General features: G+C 43.5%; 1 protein-coding gene across 2 annotated transcripts in view; it reads right to left on the reverse strand.

Moving 5' to 3' along the window:
* Positions 1–22,204, reverse strand: part of SLC20A1 (solute carrier family 20 member 1) — a 38,353-nt gene extending 16,149 nt beyond the window's left edge. The window contains exons 1-4 of one of the 2 annotated variants that reach the window (XM_056571260.1): positions 21,869–22,204; positions 6,789–7,411; positions 5,032–5,172; positions 2,353–2,438 (exon numbers count right to left, since the gene is read on the reverse strand). In XM_056571260.1, the coding sequence (XP_056427235.1) occupies positions 2,353–2,438; positions 5,032–5,172; positions 6,789–7,134 (573 nt within the window). In that variant the 5' untranslated portion in view covers positions 7,135–7,411; positions 21,869–22,204. Of the gene's footprint in view, positions 1–2,352; positions 2,439–5,031; positions 5,173–6,788; positions 7,412–13,660; positions 13,791–21,868 lie in introns of those variants that run through there. The other variant, XM_056571261.1, reaches the window with a different exon arrangement.
* Positions 22,205–22,404: the final 200 nt, after the last annotated feature.

Genomic DNA, 22,404 nt, shown 5'->3' on the forward strand with positions numbered 1-22,404 from the left:
CCAGTGGAGTATCCCTTTAAATCATAGCAATTGACAATGGTGGTTCTCAAGTGCTCCTTGTGAATAGAGCAGCAGTGTGCTTAAATAGTGGTGTCCAAACTGTGGTCCTCCAGATGTTGCAAAACTACAACTCCCAGCATGCCCGGACAGCCGTTGGCTGTCCGGGCATGCTGGGTGTTGTAGTTTTGCAACCTCTGGGAGGGCCACAGTTTGGACACAGCTGGCTTAAATAGCTACTGCTCCATTCACTGCTATAGGAGCGACAGCTTGTTGAGCGCGATCTTAATCTGTCCCACGGACTGTGAATGTAGCAGAGGCCACTGATGTGCGCTACCACTATAGAGGTCACACAGTAGGGTGCCTTCAAATCATCCCACTAATTGTTTACAGAAATTTCCAACCCGAGCAGATTACTGCTAGCAAAAGTTTTTCTTTAATGGAGTAGTAGGACACCCAGTCTACATATTTTATTATTTGTTAAAGGGGTTATGTAGGAAAAAAATTGTTTTTAGTTCAACTGGCTCCAGAAAGTTAAACAGATTTGTAAATTACTTCTATTATAAAATCTTAATCCTTCGAATAGTTATCAGCTGCTGAAGTTGAGTTGTTCTTTTCTGTCTGACAACAGCGCTCTCTGCTGACACCTCTGTCTCAGGAACTGTCTGGAGCATAAGAGGTTTGCTATGGGGATTCACTCCTACCCTGGACAGTTCCTGAGAGGTTAGACAGAGCAGTTAGAAAAGAACAACGCAACTTCAGCAGCTCATAAGAACTGGAAGGATTAAGATTTTTTTTAATAGAAGTAATTTACAAATCACTTTCTGGTGCCAGTTGATTTAAAAAAATAAAAAATAAATAAAAGTTGTTTTTCACCGGAGTACCCCTTTAACTCTGTTGCCTGAGTTTTTTTTCCTGGAATACCCCTTTAAGTACAAGTGTAGGGTGAGGGTAGGATAAGCCTTTACTTTGAAGGCGCAATATCGGGGCAAGTGCTCCAAGAGGCAGCATCATTATATCCCCCTCAAGGTATAATAGGGTCCCCATCACCTGAAGTTCCATACTGAGGGAAGTCCTACACGTTTTTTTTTTTGTTTTTTTTTTTTTAAGCGCTACTCACTTTTTTTTTTACATAAAGTTTTTAGCAGCAAATAAAATAAAGGGTAAGTTTTACAATCTACTTGCTCAACCGCTCTTCATACAGTGTCTTCCTAGTAATTGTACTAGATGTAAAAGCCTTGTCACTAAAATAAGGCTAAATGCAGCATATGAATATTCCCTTTAGTAAAGCAACCAGGACTAAAATATATAAAAAACAAAAGTAAGCTTGTCGTTGCAGATATAGCTACTGGTGAGCTAGAACACAGTAATAAAGTCATGCACCAATGCAGTGCTCGTGACTCCAGTTTATTCCCTCTCATGGTCATTGAGGACTATGCAAAATCAGCAATGCTAAGAAGTAGGACAGTCAGCACCGTATAAAGCGCTAAGATCACAGAAGTATATGCTCGTGTAGTTTTAACTTCACAAGGGACAAATACAATTACACTGTGCACTGAACAATTACCAATTAATGTACAATAAAAAAATAAAAAAAAAAAACAACAACAAAGAAGTCATTAGTACATATGCAAAAATGAGGTTTCATGAAGAGCTACAGTGAAAGCTAGTTTGTGCACTACTAGAGTCCACATATAAAAATAAAGATAAAATACAGAGCGTGAATATAGCAGAAAAAAAAAATGTGGTTCATTACAATATATAATTATATATACACATTTATTTATATTCTATACATTTTGTGTATATGTGTAATGATTAAAATCTATATCTATATATATATTAGAGATGAGCGAATTTACAGTAAATTCGATTCGTCATGAACTTCTCGGCTCGGCAGTTGATGACTTATCCTGCATAAATGAGTTCAGCTGTCAGGTGCTCCCGTGGGATGGAAAAGGTGAATACAGTCCTTGGAGACTCTTTCCTAGGACTGTATCCACCTTTTCCAGCCCACCGGAGCACCTGAAGGCTGAACTAATTTATGCAGGATAAGTCATCAACTGCCGAGCCGAGAAGTTCGTGACGAATCGAATTTACTGTAAATTCGCTCATCTCTAATATATATCTCTATCTCTATCTCTATCTCATACACACACACACACACACACACTTTTTTGTATATATCTTGTGCCAACATACATCATGTAGTTTACAGGGGAAAAAAATAAAAATGTTTGCTGCTCATCAGTTTTGGCTTCTATTGCAAAAAGAAGGCCCTCACAGCCATTCAGCTCCCTTCACACATGCCTGCAACATTTAATTCTTAAAAAACGCCAGATGTGAAATCCTTACCTTGCGCAGGATGAACGTTCTTACAAGGAAAAACAGGAGAGCAGACATGATTCCAGACAGCAGAGGAGAGATAAACCAGGATAAAACTACAAAAAAAAAAGAAGAATATACTTTATTGGACACCTAGAAGAATCTGCAGTTCTACAGTAAGTATATGTTCACACGGCCGAATGTCGGTGCAGAATTCCATACAGACATTCCACTGCAGCAGAGTCCCATTGATTTCAATGGGATACAGCTGCACTGAACACGGCAAAATCCCCAATCCAGCATCTGCAAGAATAGACTCTTACGGATTTCACTTGGAAATGCATTGCCGTCTATGAGACAGCATATTTCCAAGTGGTACTAGCACTAGAGATGAGCGAACTTACAGTAAATTCGATTAGTCACGAACTTCTCGGCTGTTGATGATTTTCCTGCATAAATTAGTTCAGCTTTCAGGTGCTCCGGTGGGCTGGAAAAGGTGGATACAGTCCTAGGAAAGAGTCTCCTAGGACTGTATCCACCTTTCCCAGCCCACCGGAGCACCGGAAAGCTGAACTAATTTATGCAGGAAAAGTCATCAACTGCCGAGCCGAGAAGTTCGTGACGAATCGAATTTACTGTAAGTTCACTCATCTCTAACTAGCATCCTCCAGATTATTCAAATGTACGGAATATCCGCCGGTGTTTTCAAGGTGGACATTTTGCACATTTTATGCCATGTGACCACAGCCTTAGTAGTACAATTACTTAGGCTCTGTACACATCTGAACAATGGCATTTCATGGGCAAACTAGCGCTGCACGCATCACTTGTTTATCCTCCACCAGAAACAGAGCCCAAAAGGTCAATGGAATCCATCAAACGCCGCCAATGTCTCATGTGACAGATCCAGTATAATACCGTGGCGTCAGTTATAAATGGATGCTACAGCACTGACGTAAATCTTACAAAATTATAAATAAAATTACAGAAAACCCAATACTGAACACAACCTCAGTTTCTAATATCCAACCATAAGGGATATAATATAATACAGCTTTAATATTCTTTGTGAAGCTCAGAAAATGAGATCAGACGTGAAGGCACAGGCCTATAAAAGGTCATGTGTACCCGGGGATTAGGCCGCGTTGTGTCGCTAGAATATTTAGTAAGACTGGTACAGACAATTCTTTTTCCCATGGAAGTCATGCGGCACATGATTGTATACGAGCGTCTATGGCAGGTTCCTTCATGAAGTTAATATTCACATGCCATTACCTTGTAAAAAGATCAACTTTATGGTGTGGTGTAAATCGGTAAAGGGGCAGAGAAGAAGAAAAACATCCTGAAAGACTACTGTAACCTGCATGACGGCAACGACAGTAAAATACTGTATTTGCATTGTTTAAACATCTGGTATATTAGTGTTTTCTAAACAGTGTGCCTCCAGCTGTTGCAAAACTACAACGCCCAGCATGCCTGGACAGCCTTCGGCTGTCCAGGCATGCTGGGCGTTGTAGTTTTGCAACAGCTGGAGGCACATTGTTTAGAAAACACTGCCCTATATATTCTGAAAAAAATCAAATAAATAATTGATTGCCTCAGCATGCTGCTATTTTAATAAACTGATGCATAAACACAACTTTATAATGTTGGAAAAAATTATTTAATATATATATATATTAGATCTATCTATCTCATGTGCATAAGGTACTTCATATTTCCCTACTGACTCCTAGCTAACCTCTGGCCACAGCATTTCTATCCCCAAAAATTTCTATGCAGCTAGTATGGCATTGACAAAAAAAACATGGATGTGTAATTCATTACCCTTACAAAACAACCCCCCCCTCCCCCCATTCCTGCAATCCTTAAAAGGGGTATTCCAGGAAAAAAATATATATATTTTTTATATATCAACTGGCTCCAGAAAGTTAAACAGATTTGTAAATTACTTCTATTAAAAAAAAAAAAAAAAACTTAATCCTTCCAGTAATCATCAACTGCTGAAGTTGAGTTGTTGTTTTCTGTCTGGCAACAGTGCTCTCTTGCTTGTCTTGGGAACTGCACAGAGTAGGAGTAGTTTTCTATGGGGATTTGCTTCTAAACTGGGTGGTTCCCGAGACAGGTGTCAGAGAGAGCACTTAGAAAAGAACAACCCAACTTCAGCAGCTCATAAGTACTGAAAGGATTAAGATTTTTTTTATTAGAAGTAATTTACAAATCTGTTTAACTTTCTGGAGCCAGTTGATATGTAAAAAAAAAAAAAAAAAGTTTTCCCTGGATAACCCCTTTAATCCGCTTAGACGGCCGGGAGCCAAGAGGCGGGATAAGATATTTTATGATTAATTTACCTACCTTCTACTAAGAAATATTTAAATTCCCTTTCCACCCTTTAATTATCTGAGTTTCAACCTCCTGATTCCCTACCCCTTCATAACATCAAAACTATCACAAAATAAAAAATAAATTTCCTCTCTCTCGTTCCTCCCTTCTTCCATAGGGGTATTCTGGACATGGCAAGTGACAGTATATACATTGTTGATCAGATACACAAATGTTGCCATTTAGGGGTCAGGCAGGTATGAAGACTACAATCCTATAGTCCCGCCCAACATTAAGAATCAACATGAGGTCAGTTTCCGAAAAAGCGTTTGGCGACATCAGCCAGGCACATAGGGGGAAGGTGTTTGAAGAGCGCCAAAGACTTACCGATGCGAAGCAGCTCGATCCACTTAACTCCTTCCTGTCCTTTCGCCACAAGAGAGAAGCCGATGGTAGCTCCTACAATGCAGTGGGTTCCAGAAATCGGGAGTCTCAAGAATGAAGCAGCAAGTTGCCACACAGCAGAACCTGGAGACATGAGAGGGAAAATTAAGAATGCAAGACAGAGGACACCACACATTGCAGAAAGCCATGCATTTCTCTTTTAAACAGAGGCCCAGATGAGGCATAAAGTCAAATTGTTGTGCAAAACACGTTGGGAGGAGATTCATCAAAACCTGTGCAGAGGAGGAGCTGCCCAATTTGCAACCAATCAGATCGCTTCTTTCATTTTTAACAAGGCCTCTGCAAAATCTAAGAAGCGATCTGATTGGTTGCTATGGGCAACTCTTTCCTCTGTACGGGTTCTGATAAATCTCCCCCTTCATGCACAAATGTTGCACATATAAGCTATTACTTAAAATGTTGCAACAAATTCCTTATCAAAAACTGAACATCAAATTGAAGTCCCCTCACTATTTTCATCAGAAGATTTTCTGTACGGACATAGAAAAAGACTATAATGGAAAAAAATTGCACCATTTTCCTGTGTTTAAGACCGGGTTAACGCCACGTTTTTGCAATACAGTTCCCGTATACGTCTTCAAATTGAAAACCGTACGGAACCGTACTGAAAACCGTATGCATTGACTCTCCATTGAAAAGTGTATGCCAAAAGATGCATCAGGTTGTGTCCGTTTTGCATCCTGTACGGTTTTGTCAGTTTTTATTCCCCATACCCAAAACTGTAGCCTACCACTAGAGATGAGCGAACTTACAGTAAATTCGATTCGTCACGAACTTCTCGGCTCGGCAGTTGGCTTTTCCTGCGTAAATTAGTTCAGCCTTCAGGTGCTCCGGATACATTCCTAGGAAAGAGTCTCCTAGGACTGTATCCACCTTTTCCAGCCCACGGAAGCACCCGAAAGCTAAACTAATTTACGCAGGAAAAGTCATCAACTGCCGAGCCGAGAAGTTCGTGACGAATCGAATTTACTGTAAGTTCGCTCATCTCTACTTACCACGGGTGAAAAACTGTATTTTTTTTAAACATGGAAGTCAATGGGAACCTGATTTATGTTCCATCCAGTTTTTTACTTTGCACAGGTTTTTTTTTCTTGCAATTTCAATCAAACAAGTGGAACTTTATTAATAATGGAGTGAAAGGTTTATTAAAAAAAAAAAAAAAAAAAAAACTGATGAAACCGGATATCATTTTTCAAGTCTTATACGGTTTTTAACCGTATACGGATTAACATTTGTACACCTGTTTTGATACAGTTTAGTCCGGTTTTGAGGAATCTTTTTTTTTCTAATCAAAAACCTGATATGGGAACTGTATTGCAAAAAAAAAAGTGACGTGAACCCAGCCTTATACATAATTTGGTCAGTTTTTCTTAGCTAAAACTATCCGGGAGTCTGTCATGAAGGGGTATGGTCACCCCAGCACACCGAATCTTATACAATTTAGCAAGTTCTAACTCAATGTTTCCCAGCCAGGGTGCCTCCAGCTGTGGCAAAACTACAACTCCCAGCATGCCCGGACAGCCGTTGGCTGTCCGGGCATGCTGGGAGTTGTAGTTTTGCAACAGCTGGAGGCACCCTGGCTGGGAAACACTTCTAACTAATGTGCAAAACAGCAATGTTTCCCCTTCAGTCAGTTCCCTTTAGGATACATGCAAATACAAAAAGCAGTGTATACTCACCAAACATGGCACTGATGGATCCAGCCATTAGCAGCTCCTGGGTATTGTTGTACATGTTGACATCAATCAGTCCTTTGCGGATAGTTTCACTCACTTTAGCGCCGAGAAGAACAGATCCCACGGTCTCAAAGATGGAAGCCAGGATACAAGCTTGTCTTAACGTCACCACACCAGAGCCCACAGCCGTGCCAAAGGAGTTTGCTACATCATTGGCACCGACTGAGAAAGCCAGCACGAAGGCTATGATAAAACCCACCACCAGCATCCAAAGGTAAGCGGTCATGGGACCCCCTTCCTGGAGGCCGAGAGTAGTGGCCACAATATTGATAACTGTTGTCGATTCCATAATGCTCTTTTTTTTTTTTGGCTCAAAATGTGGAAATAGATTAAAAAAATAAAATTCTATGTAAACAAACAAAAATGTGAGGTATGAAAATAATTCAATAAATTACTATAAAATTAAATATGCAGTAAACTGAATAAGGCCGAGAGTCTCGGTCTAAAAGTCTTTGCTATTTGCTCTGTATGGAAATTGTTTTTTTAGAGTTCCTTTGGCTCTGGTGGGTTAAAGGTGAAGAAAATTCCATGATGCAGAAAACAAGGAATCAGGCAGATTCTTCATTCTGGAAGGAGACAAGACAGACAGCTTTAGGGAAAGAAAAGGTCTCTAGATGTGCGCTGCAGACTCCGAAATAAGACCATGCAACAGGCAAACCCCTTTATATAGGCATTTTTTTGGGAATACTTTGGCACAGGGATTCTAGGTGTGGACTACTTGGCGCCATCCCAGACCACAATAAGTATAGGAAATTACAGAAATTGACCAACAGGTTGATGGTTTGTGCTATAAAAACAGCCATTGACACTAATAAAAAGGGGTCAAGATGAACAATTAAGAGCTAATCATTTAATATTTGACAGAAAAATGTCAGGTTGTGGTGTAATGTTCTGACATTAACATGGTAAGTGATAAAATCCTGTAACTAACCAATATAATCATAAAAACCAGAAGCAAATATCCGCTAGAACCAGAGATACCTGGATAGGCGCCCCATAAACCTGCTGCAATATCAGGAATCTGAAAGAAGCGCCAAGTTAAAAGGCAACCAAAAAAGGGCACTATAATAAGTGCCAGGAATACATTTCCCATGGACCCCGAATAGTTATCCCCTATCCTGTGAGTTGTACCACTGATCAGCTAGTTATCCTATATACTGTGGACCCCCACTGATCAGCTAGTTATCCTATATACTGTGGACCCCACTGATCAGCTAGTTATCCTCTATCCTGTAGACCCCACTGATCAGCTAGTTATCCCCTATCCTGTGGACCCCACTGATCAGCTAGTTACCCCCTATCCTGTGGACCCCCACTGATCAGCTAGTTATCCTCTATCCTGTGGACCCCCACTGATCACTAGTTATCCCCTATCCTGTGGACCCCCACTGATCAGCTTGTTATCCCCTATCCTGTGGACCCCCACTGATCAGCTAGTTATCCCCTATCCTGTGGACCCCCACTGATCAGCTAGTTATCCTCTATCCTGTGGACCCCCACTGATCACTAGTTATCCTCTATCCTGTGGACCCCCACTGATCAGCTAGTTACCCCCTATCCTGTGGACCCCCACTGATCAGCTAGTTATCCCCTATCCTGTGGACCCCACTGATCACTAGTTATCCTCTATCCTGTGGACCCCCACTGATCAGCTTGTTATCCCCTATCCTGTGGACCCCCACTGATCAGCTAGTTATCCCCTATCCTGTGGACCCCCACTGATCAGCTAGTTATCCTCTATCCTGTGGACCCCCACTGATCACTAGTTATCCCCTATCCTGTGGACCCCCACTGATCAGCTAGTTATCCCCTATCCTGTGGACCCCCACTGATCAGCTAGTTATCCTCTATCCTGTGGACCCCCACTGATCACTAGTTATCCTCTATCCTGTGGACCCCCACTGATCAGCTTGTTATCCCCTATCCTGTGGACCCCCACTGATCAGCTAGTTATCCTCTATCCTGTGGACCCCCACTGATCACTAGTTATCCTCTATCCTGTGGACCCCCACTGATCACTAGTTATCCCCTATCCTGTGGACCCCACTGATCACTAGTTGTCCTCTATCCTGTGGACCCCACTGATCAGCTAGTTATCCCCTATCCTGTGGACCCCCACTGATCAGCTAGTTACCCCCTATCCTGTGGACCCCCACTGATCAGCTAGTTATCCTCTATCCTGTGGACCCCCACTGATCACTAGTTATCCTCTATCCTGTGGACCCCACTGATCAGCTAGTTATCTCTTATCTTTTAGGTACAGGATACATTTTTCCTGTATTTACTTTAGGCCCCTTTCACACTATAATATTCATCCGTTTTAAAGATGTTTAATGTTCCATTATGGAAACCCTTAAAAACGTCCATTACAAAATCCCATAATAGTCTATGGGATTTTTACATTATCCGTTTTAACCCATCATAGCCCTTTATTAATAACGGACGTTAAAGTAACGGGAGAAATAGTGCACAAAAAACAAACCATTAATAACTGGTTAAAACGGATAATGTAAAAATCCCGTAGATTATAATGGGATTTTGTAACGGCCAGTTTTAAAGGAGATGTCCGATGCTCACTTTTCTTATTTTAGCCGTTCCGGGCTGAAAAATAAAAGAAAACACATTTTCTCTTACCTGCCTAGGCTCCCCCGGTGCTTCAGTACAGGTATTCGGTCCCCGGGCTGTATTCTTCTTACTTCCTATTAGCCCGGCACGTCACATGGAGCTTCAGCCTATCACCGACCGCAGCGATGACCCGCCTTGGCCAGTGATAGGCTGAAGCTCCGTGTGACGTGCCGGGCTAATAGGAAGTAAGAAGAATACAGCCCGGGGACCGAACACCTGTACAGGAGCTCCGGGGGAACGTAGGCAGGCAAGGGAAAGCTTATTCTCTTTTTTTTTTTTGCAGCCTGGAACGGATACAATAAGAAAAGTGAGCACCGGACATCTCCTTTAAGGGTTTTCATAACGGAATATTAAACGGATCTTTAAAACGGATGCATTTTATAGTGTGAAAGGGGCCTAAGTTAGGCTGGGTTCACACTACGTTTTCTCCCATACGGGAGTGCATACGGCAGGGGGGAGCTAAAACCTCGCGCTCCCGTATGCCATCGTAGGCGCTCCCGTGTGTCATTCATTTCAATGAGCCGGCCGGAGTGAAACGTTCGGTCGGCTCATTTTTGCGCCGTATGCGCTTTTACGACTGGACCTCAAACCGTGGTTGACCACAGTTTTAGGTCCGGGGGAAAAGCGCATACGGCGCAAAAATAGCCGACAGAACGTTTCACTCCGGCCGGCTCATTGAAATGAATGACACACGGGAGCGCCTACGATGGCATACGGGAGCGCGAGGTTTTAGCTCCCCCCTGCCGTATGCGCTCCCGTATGGGAGAAAACGTAGTGTGAACCCAGCCTTACAAGAGACCGGTGGAGTCCAACAGGCAGTAGATCGTTTGCAGGGAAGCGAGACCCCTAGTGACCCTTTAGTAAATGAAGTGAAAAACTACAGTAAAATGTCTTCTGTGCATACACCGGTGCCAAATCATACCCACTTTATTACCCCCTGTGCCACATCATTTCCACTTGATCCCCCTTGTGCCATTTCATTCTCCCTTTATTACCCCCTGTTCAAATTTATCACCCCCCTCTTTACCACCCCCTGTGCCACTTCATAAAGAGGAGGGTGATGAATTTACACAGAGGGTAAGGGTGGGTTCACACCACAATTTTGCTATACAGTTTCGGCATATGGTTTAATCGCGGTGGGGGCGGTGCATTATCGGCTTATCGGCAAGGTAATTGCCGATACCGATAATGCCCAAAATTGTGATTATCGGCCGATAATATCGGCCATACCGATAATCGGTCGATCCCTAGTTTGTAGTGTACGGTTGCTGGATCCGGCCGCACCCGTATCCCAGCCAGATCCGGCCCAAACCCCATTAATTTCAATGAGCCGACCGGAGTCAAACGCTGACTCCGGTTGTCTCATTTTGGTTTTCTGACCGGACCTAAAACCGTGGTATACCACGGTTTTAGGTCCGGTCAGAAAACTGTATAAGGGGAAAAATGAGACAACCGGAGTCAGCGTTTGACTCCGGTCGGCTCATTGAAATTAATGGGGTTCGGGCCGGATCTGGCTGGGATAAGGGAGCGGACGGTTTTAGCCCCTCCCAACCGGATCCAGAAACCGTACACTACAAACGTAGTGTGAAAGCACCTTAAACCGTACACACTTTTTTACATGGGAGTCAATGGGAACCGTACAGAACTGCGTACAGTTCCATCCAGTTTTCCAGTTTTTTCTTCTTGGAATTTCAATCAAACAAGTGAAACTTTATTCATAATGGAATGAAAAGTTAAAAACGTACACTTTTTTTCGTAAAAAATGGATGCAACCGTACATCATTTTTCAACCATATACAGATAAAGATTTATACATTTTTTTTAATCAAAAACCTGATACAGGAACTTTATTGCAAAAACGTTGTGTGAATGCACCCTAATAGGGGATTAAAATAGCACAGGGGGATCAAGGGGAATTGATGTGGCACAGGGGGATAATTTGGCACAAGGTATAAAGGGGCGATTACATGATACGGGGGTTGATAAGGGGCGATTAAAAGTCACTGGGAGATTGTACTGTAATAAACCTTTTTATCATGTTTTATAGGTAATTACACTCTGGAGTGAGTACAGGACAGTGTCCTATGCCTTGATAAAGCTGGGTCTCCAGCGAAACGTCGGGGGGATGCTAGGGAGCAACAAATTTTAAATAGCAATAATAGGAATTGGTAGATCAAATAGAGGAGGTTGTATGTTATGCGGACCGTTAAGATTGGAGTCTCAGGACCCAGAATAATGGAATAAAAGAGTCCCTAACATAGAAGCCTCCGTGGAAATAAAATTAGTGGAACCAGTATTGGACCAATCCAATTCCTATATATTGTATTGTTAAACACCTTCTTTTGTATTACTTTTGCACCACAATTTGATTTTAACAAATAATAAATAAAAGTGAAGTTTTAAAAGGGTGACCCTATTTGGGGGTCTTCGTCCCGGATGGGTTGTTAACCCTGAAGGGAATTGGAATTTATGAATTAAATACCCTGGGTACCCTATGGGGGACTTGTGTACATGAGGATCTCTCAATAGAGCGGACACTATTTCCCGTGAGTGTCAGCTATTGGGAGATTCTACTGTAATAAGATACAGATCACACTATCATGGAGGGAAGTGGTTTTAGACTACAATCACCATAGTCAGAAAGTCGTCCATACCTACCCCCACCTATAACAAGGAAGGGTTTCCATTTCTGATGCAATGACAGCAAAAGACACGAAAACTTCTTCCAATGGCATGTGGATTAACGCTGGAGTATGAAATGCCACCCTAAGTACGGTAAGTCTCCTCCATGGTTCCTATACTCATTCACTGGCTGTATAGAAGTGTAGGATTTGCTCTTTAATCTCTTAATCCCGCCATTTTTGTTAAGCAAATGAATTCCTACAGTTGCCGAGTGACTAAGAACATTTAAATTAAAGCAGGTAAGATCATCCCCTGCCGAAAACTTCACCCTAGCAGGACCTGCGGCTACTTGCCTGGAGACTGCAGCAATCCCCCCCTAGGGGGCAGCATAGGAGACCTGACATTATACACACACATACATGATGGGGTGCTTCTAGGGGACTTGCAAAACTACAACTCCCAGCATGCCCAGACAGCCAACGGCTGTCTGGGCATGCTGGGAGTTGTAGTTTTGCAACAGCTGGAGGGCCACAGTTTACAGGCTCAATCGTGAATTATTGAAAAATCAAACAATAGACAAATACAATATATATATATATATATATATATATATATATATATATATATATATATATATATAATCCCAAAATAAAGCAGCACTACTTATCCAGTCCAACCAAAAAATTGGTGCCAGCGTCCCAAAGGACTTGATCAGAGTCCATCCAAGAGAAAAACCAGATACAGGCGCAGCACTCCAACAAAATAAGTGATTTAATGTCTCATGTCAGCATTACAACGTTTCAGCTCCTCCTGGAGCCTTTTATATATATATATATATATATATATATATATATATATATATATATATATATATATATATTATTTTTTTATAAACACGCCAAGGAAAGATCGTGATTTCACCCCCACCAAATCACTGATCTATGCCCTTGTGGAACTACAAGTCTCAGCATGATGCAGTAAGGAGGGAGGATACTGAGGGCAGGAATAGGTTGGGACTATGCAGCAATAGCCACTGTACAATGTCAGAAGGTGGCACATAAAGGGCATCATGTATAATAGAGTGACAACCCCACCCCCCACTAGGTGGTCAGAATGACCGCAGTCTGGGCATCACTTAAAAACCCAGGTGCCAGTGTTTACCAACCAGGGTGCCTCCAGCTATTGCAAGATTACAACTCCCAGCCATAGAGGTCAAAGTCAATTACATGGTGAAGGACAGCTCTGACTATGGACACACGTAGCATTTTCCCCATACTCACTGACGCACTACAAGTCCCAGCATTGCCGCCCCCATTGAGAAGAGCAGAGGTTACTATAATGAAGCGCAGTGACATCGCACACCGTCACCGATACATGTATAGAGGCGCGGGGGGTGCGTTTCTGATGCGGCATTACACCCCGGGACTTCCCTCCAAAATAGACCCCCCCCCCCCTCTCCCGGAGGAGGACGCGGCATCTGTACCGGCAGTGGCTCTGACCTTGCCGCCGTCTCCTGGTGCGGGTGCGCGCGCGTCATTGCTCCGTCACCTACCGGGAGCGGTACTTACCACGTACCGGAGATGTGCCGCCGACCTGCGCTCCGCTCCTGCTATCTGCCTTCCCGCTCGATTTAGCACAAAGGCGCTAAAAGCTGATGGGACCGGGAGGAGGGGACAGCGCTATGGGCGCCAAAAGTGTCTGTTCGAACAAACCAGTGACAGCAAAGAGATGGAGGAGGGACCAGAGGCTATATACATCCTCCATATACACGGATATATACACCTCAGGCTATATACATCCTCCATATACACGGATATATACACCTCAGACTATATACACTGTACACGGATATATACACCTGAGACTATATACATCCTCCATATACACGGATATACACCTCAGACTATATACATCCGATATATACACCTGAGACTATATACACGGATATTCACCTCAGACTATATACATCCTCCATATACACCTCAGACTATATTATATATACACATACATACACACACACCCCTCAGACTATATACACGGATATTCACCTCAGACTATATACATCCGCCATATACACCTCAGGCTATATACATCCTCCATATACACGGATATATACACCTCAGACTATATACATCCTCCATATACACGGATATATACACCTCAGACTATATACATATACACACACACCTCAGACTATATACATCCTCCATATACACGGATATACACCTCAGACTATATACATCCTCCATATACACGGATATATATCTCATACTATATACATCCTCCATATACACACACCTCAGACTATATACATCCTCCATGTACACGGATATATACACACCTCAGACTATATACACGGATATACACCTCAGACTATATACATCCTCCATATACACGGATATATACACACCTCAGACTATATACATCGCATATATATATATATATATATATATATATATATATATATATATACACACACCTCAGACTATATACATCGCATATATATATATATATATACACACACACCTCAGACTATATACATCCTCCATATACACACACCTCAGACTATATACATCCTCCATATACACACACCTCAGACTATATACATCCTCCATATACACACACCTCAGACTATATACATCCTCCATATACACACACCTCAGACTATATACATCCTCCATATACACACCTCAGACTATATACATCCTCCATATACCTACATAGGGGCCACCGGACGGACACACACACACACACACACACACACACACACCCTTCAAGATTATATACACCTGAACCACATCCCTCATGTGTACCAATATCATATTCCTATTATACACACACCCCTCTATATATGTGTATCCAGATACATATATACACCCCTTCTGCTGTATATACACCTGATCTGAAGTATAACATACTATATACTGCCCCAATATCTCATCATATACTACCCTGTATGTATAGTTCTATACTACCTCCATTAACTCAGCCTACACTACCCTGAATGTACTGTATATGCTGCCTCCCCTCTATTACCTTAGACTATACTGACCCTCATTACCTCAGTTTATTCTCATATTCCACTTATTACCTCATCCAACACTGCCCTGGATATACCCCCCCCCCTCCCTTACCATGTATGTAGTCTATATACTCTCCCCCCCCCCCCCCCCATTACTTAGCCTATACTTCACCCCCTCCACCCCATTACTTCATCCTACACTACCCTGGATACTGGATATACTGCACCTCATATTACCTCAGCTTATACCCAGTTGCCTTACCATATACTACCATGTATGCACTGCATATATTGCCATTACCTTAGCCTATAGTCATCTCTTCCCCCCCCCCCCCCCATTACCTCATCCTTTACTACCCCCCCCCCCCATTACCTCATCCTATACTACCCCCCCCAGTCTATATTGCCCTAGATGTAATGTATACACTGCCTCTACTGACCCCATTACCATACCCAATAATCCACTCTCCATTTCCTTAGCCTGTACTACCCTGAATGTGCTATATACTGCCCCGGGTGCCCCCATTACCTCATCTTCTACTACCCTGTCTATACTACCCCCCATAACCTCAGCCTATACTACCCCCAACACGCACTCCGTCTACTGTGCCCTAAAAGTACTGTATATCTCAGTTTATACACCTCCCATATCGCATCCTATACTACCATTAATGTACCGTATACACCGCCTCCCATTACCTCAGCCCTACTGCCCTGGATATACTGCCCCCCCCCCCCCCCCATTGCCTCATCCTACACTGCCCTGAATGTACTGTATACACTGCCCCCCATAACCTCCTTGAAGTCTATACCACATTGGAGGTACATATCCGTCTCCCCTATATTCCTGTTCTTTTCCTATAGGTCCATCCCTCCATATCTCTTCCTCTATCCTCCCCCTCTTCCTCCATTTTGTCACCTGCTACGCCTCCATGCATCCTCCCCCCTTACATCATCCCATCCTCTCTCCCCTCCTTTGCTCTATCCCACTCTCCCATGCAAGCTTGCCAACCAATTTAGATAAATGCCCCCCCCCCCCCCAACCCAATTTCAATGGCGGAAAAAAAAAAAAAAAAATAGGCATCCTTAGATCTCAGGCACGCGTGTTCCTCCTAAACTAAAATCTGTATACAGCACCGATTACGAGAAACAAGGGAAGCCCCAAATACGGCCATGGGTGCATTAGGACTCACACAACCATCCCCAGTACAGTCTGCTAATATCCTCAGACCAAATAATGAGTGGGGGACAGTCTAGCCTGTCAGCCTAAGAAAAGCGTAAAATGTAGTGAATCTGCTCGCTTTTAAAGACACTTCATCGCATTCTTCAGACTTAGGCAAGTGAAGAGTCACCATTAATAGTGACTGGTCATATACAAATCCTACGCAGGCGGCTCCTGCGGGGACACCGGGTAGCCAAGGCTACATGCAGACCACCACACCAATGCGGTCACGGCTGGCCATCAAGAACATTTCGTACACAACTTCTTGTTGTTGTCTCCGCCTGAGTCACCACAAGTTCTACTTGCAATAAACAAATGCTGCAATGTTGCAAAATCGCCACAAACAACATGGTTTTGCCCGAATGCCTTGCCGCTATCATCACCACAGTGGCACTGCCCTACAATATGTAACCTCCTGATAAACTTGTCCCGGCAGCCTTGCCCACCCAGAAATTATGAGGATATAAAAAAAAAAAAAAAAATAGGTGCAGTCCTGCCAAGGAAGATATAAAGTCAATTATGGAGGATTATTTCGGTGATATTCACAGCTCATCAGATAAGGCAGAGAGATCACTGACACACGAGACGATGAAAAACCTCTGCCCGCGTGACGCAACGCGCTTCTTCTGCGTTCAGGTTCAAGGACAGCACATTTTTCATATTCATTCTGCGTTCGCTATGAACATTAACTGACGCATCTGAACATTGACGGATGCAATTTGAACCCGAAATCTACTACTATATTAACAGAACAACCAGCTAATATAGTGTAGCCATATAAACTTTATTCGGATTAACAAAATGCACTTGTCTTGTCTCATTAAGGCTGCATTCACATCATGTTTTTGACGTACGCTTCCCGTATCCAGTTTCTGTTAGAAAACCGTATTCATTGACAATCCATTCCAAACCGTATGCCCAACTGGCTATACGGTTGTGCCCGTTTTTTTTTGGTGTTTTTTTCCACGAGTTTACTACATTTTTTTTGTCCAGGTGAAAAACCTTATACCAACTGTATACGGTTAATACAACATGGGAGTCAATTGGCACCGGATGTCTATACGGTTCGGTATGTTTTGCGCAATACGGTTTCGGACTTTGCACATGGGCAATGCAAGCCCTCCCGCTTTTCCTTGGAATTTCAATGGAACAAGTGGAAGTTTAATAAAATGTGAAGACAAAAAGTTACAACTGTATAACTTTTTTGTTTAAATCAAAACATATGCAAAAAAAAAAAAAAAATGTATATCCATTTACAAACCGTATACGGTTTGGAGAAATACGTTTTTACAAAAAAAAAAAAAAAAAAAAACTTTCACACCGAATTTTCTACAATTTTGCAAGTTATAACTCAACGTTTCCCAACCAGGGTGCCTCCAGCTGTTGCAAAACTACAACTCCCAACATGCCCGGACAGCCGTTGGCTGTCCGGGCATGCTGGGAGTTGTAGTTCTGCAACAGCTGGAGGCACCCTGGTTGGGAAATGCTGTGTTAGGGATTGCAATAATCACAAATGATATCTGCCACATCAGGCATTAGCTGCACTAAGTTTTCTAAGAAAGATAAATTATCTTAGCAGCTGCAGGCATACTAGGTGGGGCCATCGATAAGATAACCCACGGTTACCCCTGGCATGATGGGTTCTAGTAATCTAGAGCAAAGCAGGCTGGTACAAGTTGTTCTGCACCAGGTATAGGCACTGAGAATGCATTAGATAGGATCCGTGACGCCGGGTGGGCAATGAGAGGCTGACTCACTCAAGGTGACGACATTTCCTCTATTACAGAATCCCCTCCTCCATTACACAAAAGGAGCAACCGGCTGTGTCTGGATGCCCCATTACTCAGAGGCAGCCCCCCCTACTGACAACTAGGTGCCTCTCCCAAAGGTCACATGACACCAAGACAAAGGGGACATCCGGGAAATTAACATTACTGAATTAATCATAGTAACATTAGTGGCAAAAGTGCCCTTCAGAAAAAAAGGGAAAGTCTACTGCTGCAGTCCACACAGACTTCTGGAGACATGCCTCAGGCCATGTGCACACACACATGCATGACTGAGGAGATAAGAGGAAAGTGCTAGAATGAACTTGACTGCAGCTCCCAAACTTGCAGGACTACCGAGACCGAGTGTAGGGCAGGGTTAGGAAATTCCAGTTCTAGTACAACGCACGTGCATGCTGGGACTTTTAGTTCAATGCTGGTTCTCACATGGTCCCTGTGAGAAAACGAAGACACTTGTGGGGCACTTGGAGAATGTTAGTAGGAAGTAGGGGGGTGAATCAGCAAGAATTTGGCGATACGATACGCATCACGCGATACACGTATGACGATTCGATATATCCCGATTCTGTCTCAAACTATCTATTGTGATTTTTACGCACGCAGGGATACCAAATAGGTTTACATGTTTTTTTGTTTTTTTTTTATAGGAATAGGGCTTGATTTGAACTTTTAATATGGAAGGGGTTAATGTGTGTCTTACACTTTTATGAACTTTTTTTTATATTTTTTTTTATACACTTCATTAGACTTTTAGGAGGAATCATTAGATTCCTCAGACAGATTAATAGAGATCTGTGATCCATTGATAGAGCCCGGCTTGACTAGGCTCCATCAATGACAGAGCCACGGGACAGCAGGAAGCAGAGGCAAGCCCTCCGGCTACCTCCACAGTGGATCTCCCGCCCGCGATCGCGCTGCGGGGTGGGGCGATCCACCCCACTAGCCCACCAGGGAACATTCACAGGTCCCTTTAGATGCCACTGTCAGCAGCAATCTAAAGGGTTAATAGCCAGCTGCGGCGATCGCTATGAGCGGCAGCCCCCGGCTACTGAAAACAGCCAGGGGCTGCAGAGTATGGAGCGGGCAGGAGTCCAGAGCCCACCCCATACAGACTGCTGAGCGCCACATGCTGGCTATTAGCGGCAGCACCAGCTACTGAAATCAGCCGGGGGCCACAAAGTATGAAGCCCGCTCCATACACACAGAGCGCCGCCATGCTTAGGTCCGGCCCTGCTTCCACGAGCCAGAAAAATTCACCTGCCCGGTGCCTGTAACTGCAAGTCCCGGGCGTCAGGAGATACGAATTCCGTATCGCCAAATGAAAAAATTGGAATAATCGAGTGAATCAATGTTTTCTTACACCCCTAGTAGAAAGTATCTATTAACCGACAAATGGACAGTAAAATAAAGAAAATTGGCTTTATTGACGAAATAAAGGACAACACGTTTCGAGGGGACCTGCTCCCCACTTCCTCAGGTCCGTGACTTACAACGTCCAGTATGCCCGGACAATCCGGGAACGCTGGGAGATTTAGTTTTTGCACCATAGATTATTACTGAAAATTTGCAAATAGTCCAGGCAACCTTTCAGTTCGCAAGCTAATGGTTAAAGTGTAACCCCGCCAATCGCTGGGCGGAACAATGAAATCGCAGCGGTTATCAGGCGAGGAGATAAGATTGGCATTGTATGGGACGTTATCGCTACAGAGTTATTAATGAATGGCAGAGGCTTCCTTACATCCTGCTGTAAATTTAAATATGTATAATTCAAGGCAGTGGGAGATATAAAGATGGGCCCAACGCCCCAGGTGCCAGTTACACAAGTTGCGAACCATTCTCTGCCAAGGGTACACAAAAGGCCAGATAGGTAACTCATTAAAAGTACAATGCCAGCTATATATACACGGAATACGCAGGTGTGCCACTTGTGACAAGTGTCTGTCTACAAATTAAGAGGTAGGTATGATCACTGTAGTCTGTCTATTATACTGTGGGTGAATGTTTCTCTAGGTACCGCCACCTGCTGCAAAACTCCCCTGCTGGGAGTTGTAGTTTTGCAGCAGCTGGAGGTTGGTGAAACCTGATTTAGATATTAGATTAGATGGAGCACTCTTAATCCAACATGGCATCCACATGGTCAACCAATGGATCAGCGCGCACATCCACATGTGATTCCCCAAAATCAGGCCTAAGATGCAGTGCTTCCCATCCTGCTGATGCAAAACTACAACTCCCAGCATGCCCAGACAATCTTTTGCAAGAGCAGGAGTCACACTGGTTGGGAAACACTGATTTAGTGAATACTACCCGCACATAGGGGGTAAAGAGCCTATGAATGAGCTGTACTAAGATTATTTTTTTTAAACTGGCAAAATTAATGGAAAGAGGTTTTAGTTTCTAAGGGTCTGTTCGCACATGTAGGTTTTTTTTTTTTAAGCAGTTTTGCAGCCAGGAATAGATAATAAAGGAAGTGTATAGAAGAGACTGAGTCTTCTCTTTAAATCCACTTCTGGGTTTGGATTCAAAAACTGCATTTACAAATAAATAAATGAAATGTGGGAAAACACACAAAAATAAATAAATATTAACCAAGCGTAAATATATGGTTACAGTTCTCTCCTCTGTTCAATAGTTACAGGATCACCGCCAGATCTCCTGTGATCTGTAAGGGATCTTGCTAAAAAAACGCAAACCCACAAAAAAAAAAGTTGTAGTTTTGCATCATCTGTTGGTCCACATGTTTGAGACCACTGGTGTAAAATAGTGTTTCCCAACCAGGGTGACTACAGCTGTTCCAAAACTACAACTCCCAGCAAGCCCGGACAGCCGAAGGCTGTCCGGGCATGCTGGGAGTTGCAGTTTTGCAACAACTGGAGGCACCCTGGTTGGGAAACACTGGTGTAAAATATAAGAAGGGCACAGAAAGAACAAAGAAAATCAAAGTGGCCTCTCATAGAAGAAGATTCCAGGCTTCAGCCTAAAGCAGGCCCCTCCATTAATCCCTGCTCAGGAGGACACCACGTGTTCATGCACAGGCAATGGACAGCAGGCAGACCTCTAGTGACAGCTACACTGCCAGCACCCACATGTCAGGTAGACCCCTTTATGGGGTGGTACACAAAATGCCAGCACTGTGTATATCACACCATAATGGAGGCTGCACATATATATATCATATACAGATCTATATATATCAAACGAATACAATATAATGTCTGTTTATAGGGGTATACAAATTATACCTTATATACCTACTCAAACTGGCAGAAATAGGGCATCGGGTGAACCTTTATGGAGCCCCCATACATATATTTGGGGAGGGGGGGGGGTAGTCAAGTACACACAATAGCTTTTAGAATACTCTGTACATGACTATATTAAAAAAAAAATATATATATTAACTATCGCTCAGATGTCGCACAGATATCGCATTCAGCGGCAGCCCGATCTGATCATACAGCCTCATAGGAAATGGTAACAAAAATTCCCCTTCATTGAAACAATTTCATCTGAGCTTTAAAATTTAAACTGATCGCGACCGTTATTTTCTGAACATTCTATGAGGATTCTATCAGGTGGGAAATGACCGTTAAATCAGTTATAGGTAAGATCTATAGATCGTACAGGCGGGCAGTGCTGGCAGCTAGATTTCCCCCCCCCCCCCAATCCCCCCCCTCTCACTCTCTACTGATCGATCCGAATCCTGCCTTCCCCGGCTATAAGGCTCAGCCGCGTTATTACTCACCACTGTATGTCCGGTAAGCTGTAACTCCACGTTCCGACAGTCGGTACGAAACGCCGGTTGTCAGATCTTCGTCAGCGCCATATTAAGAGCAGTGACCTCGTGTGCGCAATATAACAACCCGGGGGGGAGGAGCCTGAGCCCCGCCCAGCACTCATTCATTCTTTCACAACATCTCCCCGCCCATCGGTTCCGGTTGGGAATTTACCGGCTGCAGTCATCGTACGGGGCTGAACGGATGATGACGGTGGGATGACGTCACGATCACGGGTGCAGGGGGGAGAATAAAAGCACCGAATAACGGGGAAACGGGGCGGGGGAGGGTTAAAGAACGAACCACATGACAGACCACGCCCCCTGAGAACTACGATTGGTGGACTCCGGGGGTGGTGGACGTGGACGTCACTGGTGACGTAATGGAAGGGGGGATTCGGTTGGCGAGAAGTAGCGAGGGGGGGGTTACGGTTATGGCAATGTTTCCCAGCCAGGGTGCCTCCAGCTCATGCCCTGACAGCCCATGCTGGGAGTTGTAGTTTTGT

Source organism: Hyla sarda, chromosome 4, assembly GCF_029499605.1.
Source record: "Hyla sarda isolate aHylSar1 chromosome 4, aHylSar1.hap1, whole genome shotgun sequence".
Lineage (NCBI taxonomy): Eukaryota > Metazoa > Chordata > Amphibia > Anura > Hylidae > Hyla > Hyla sarda.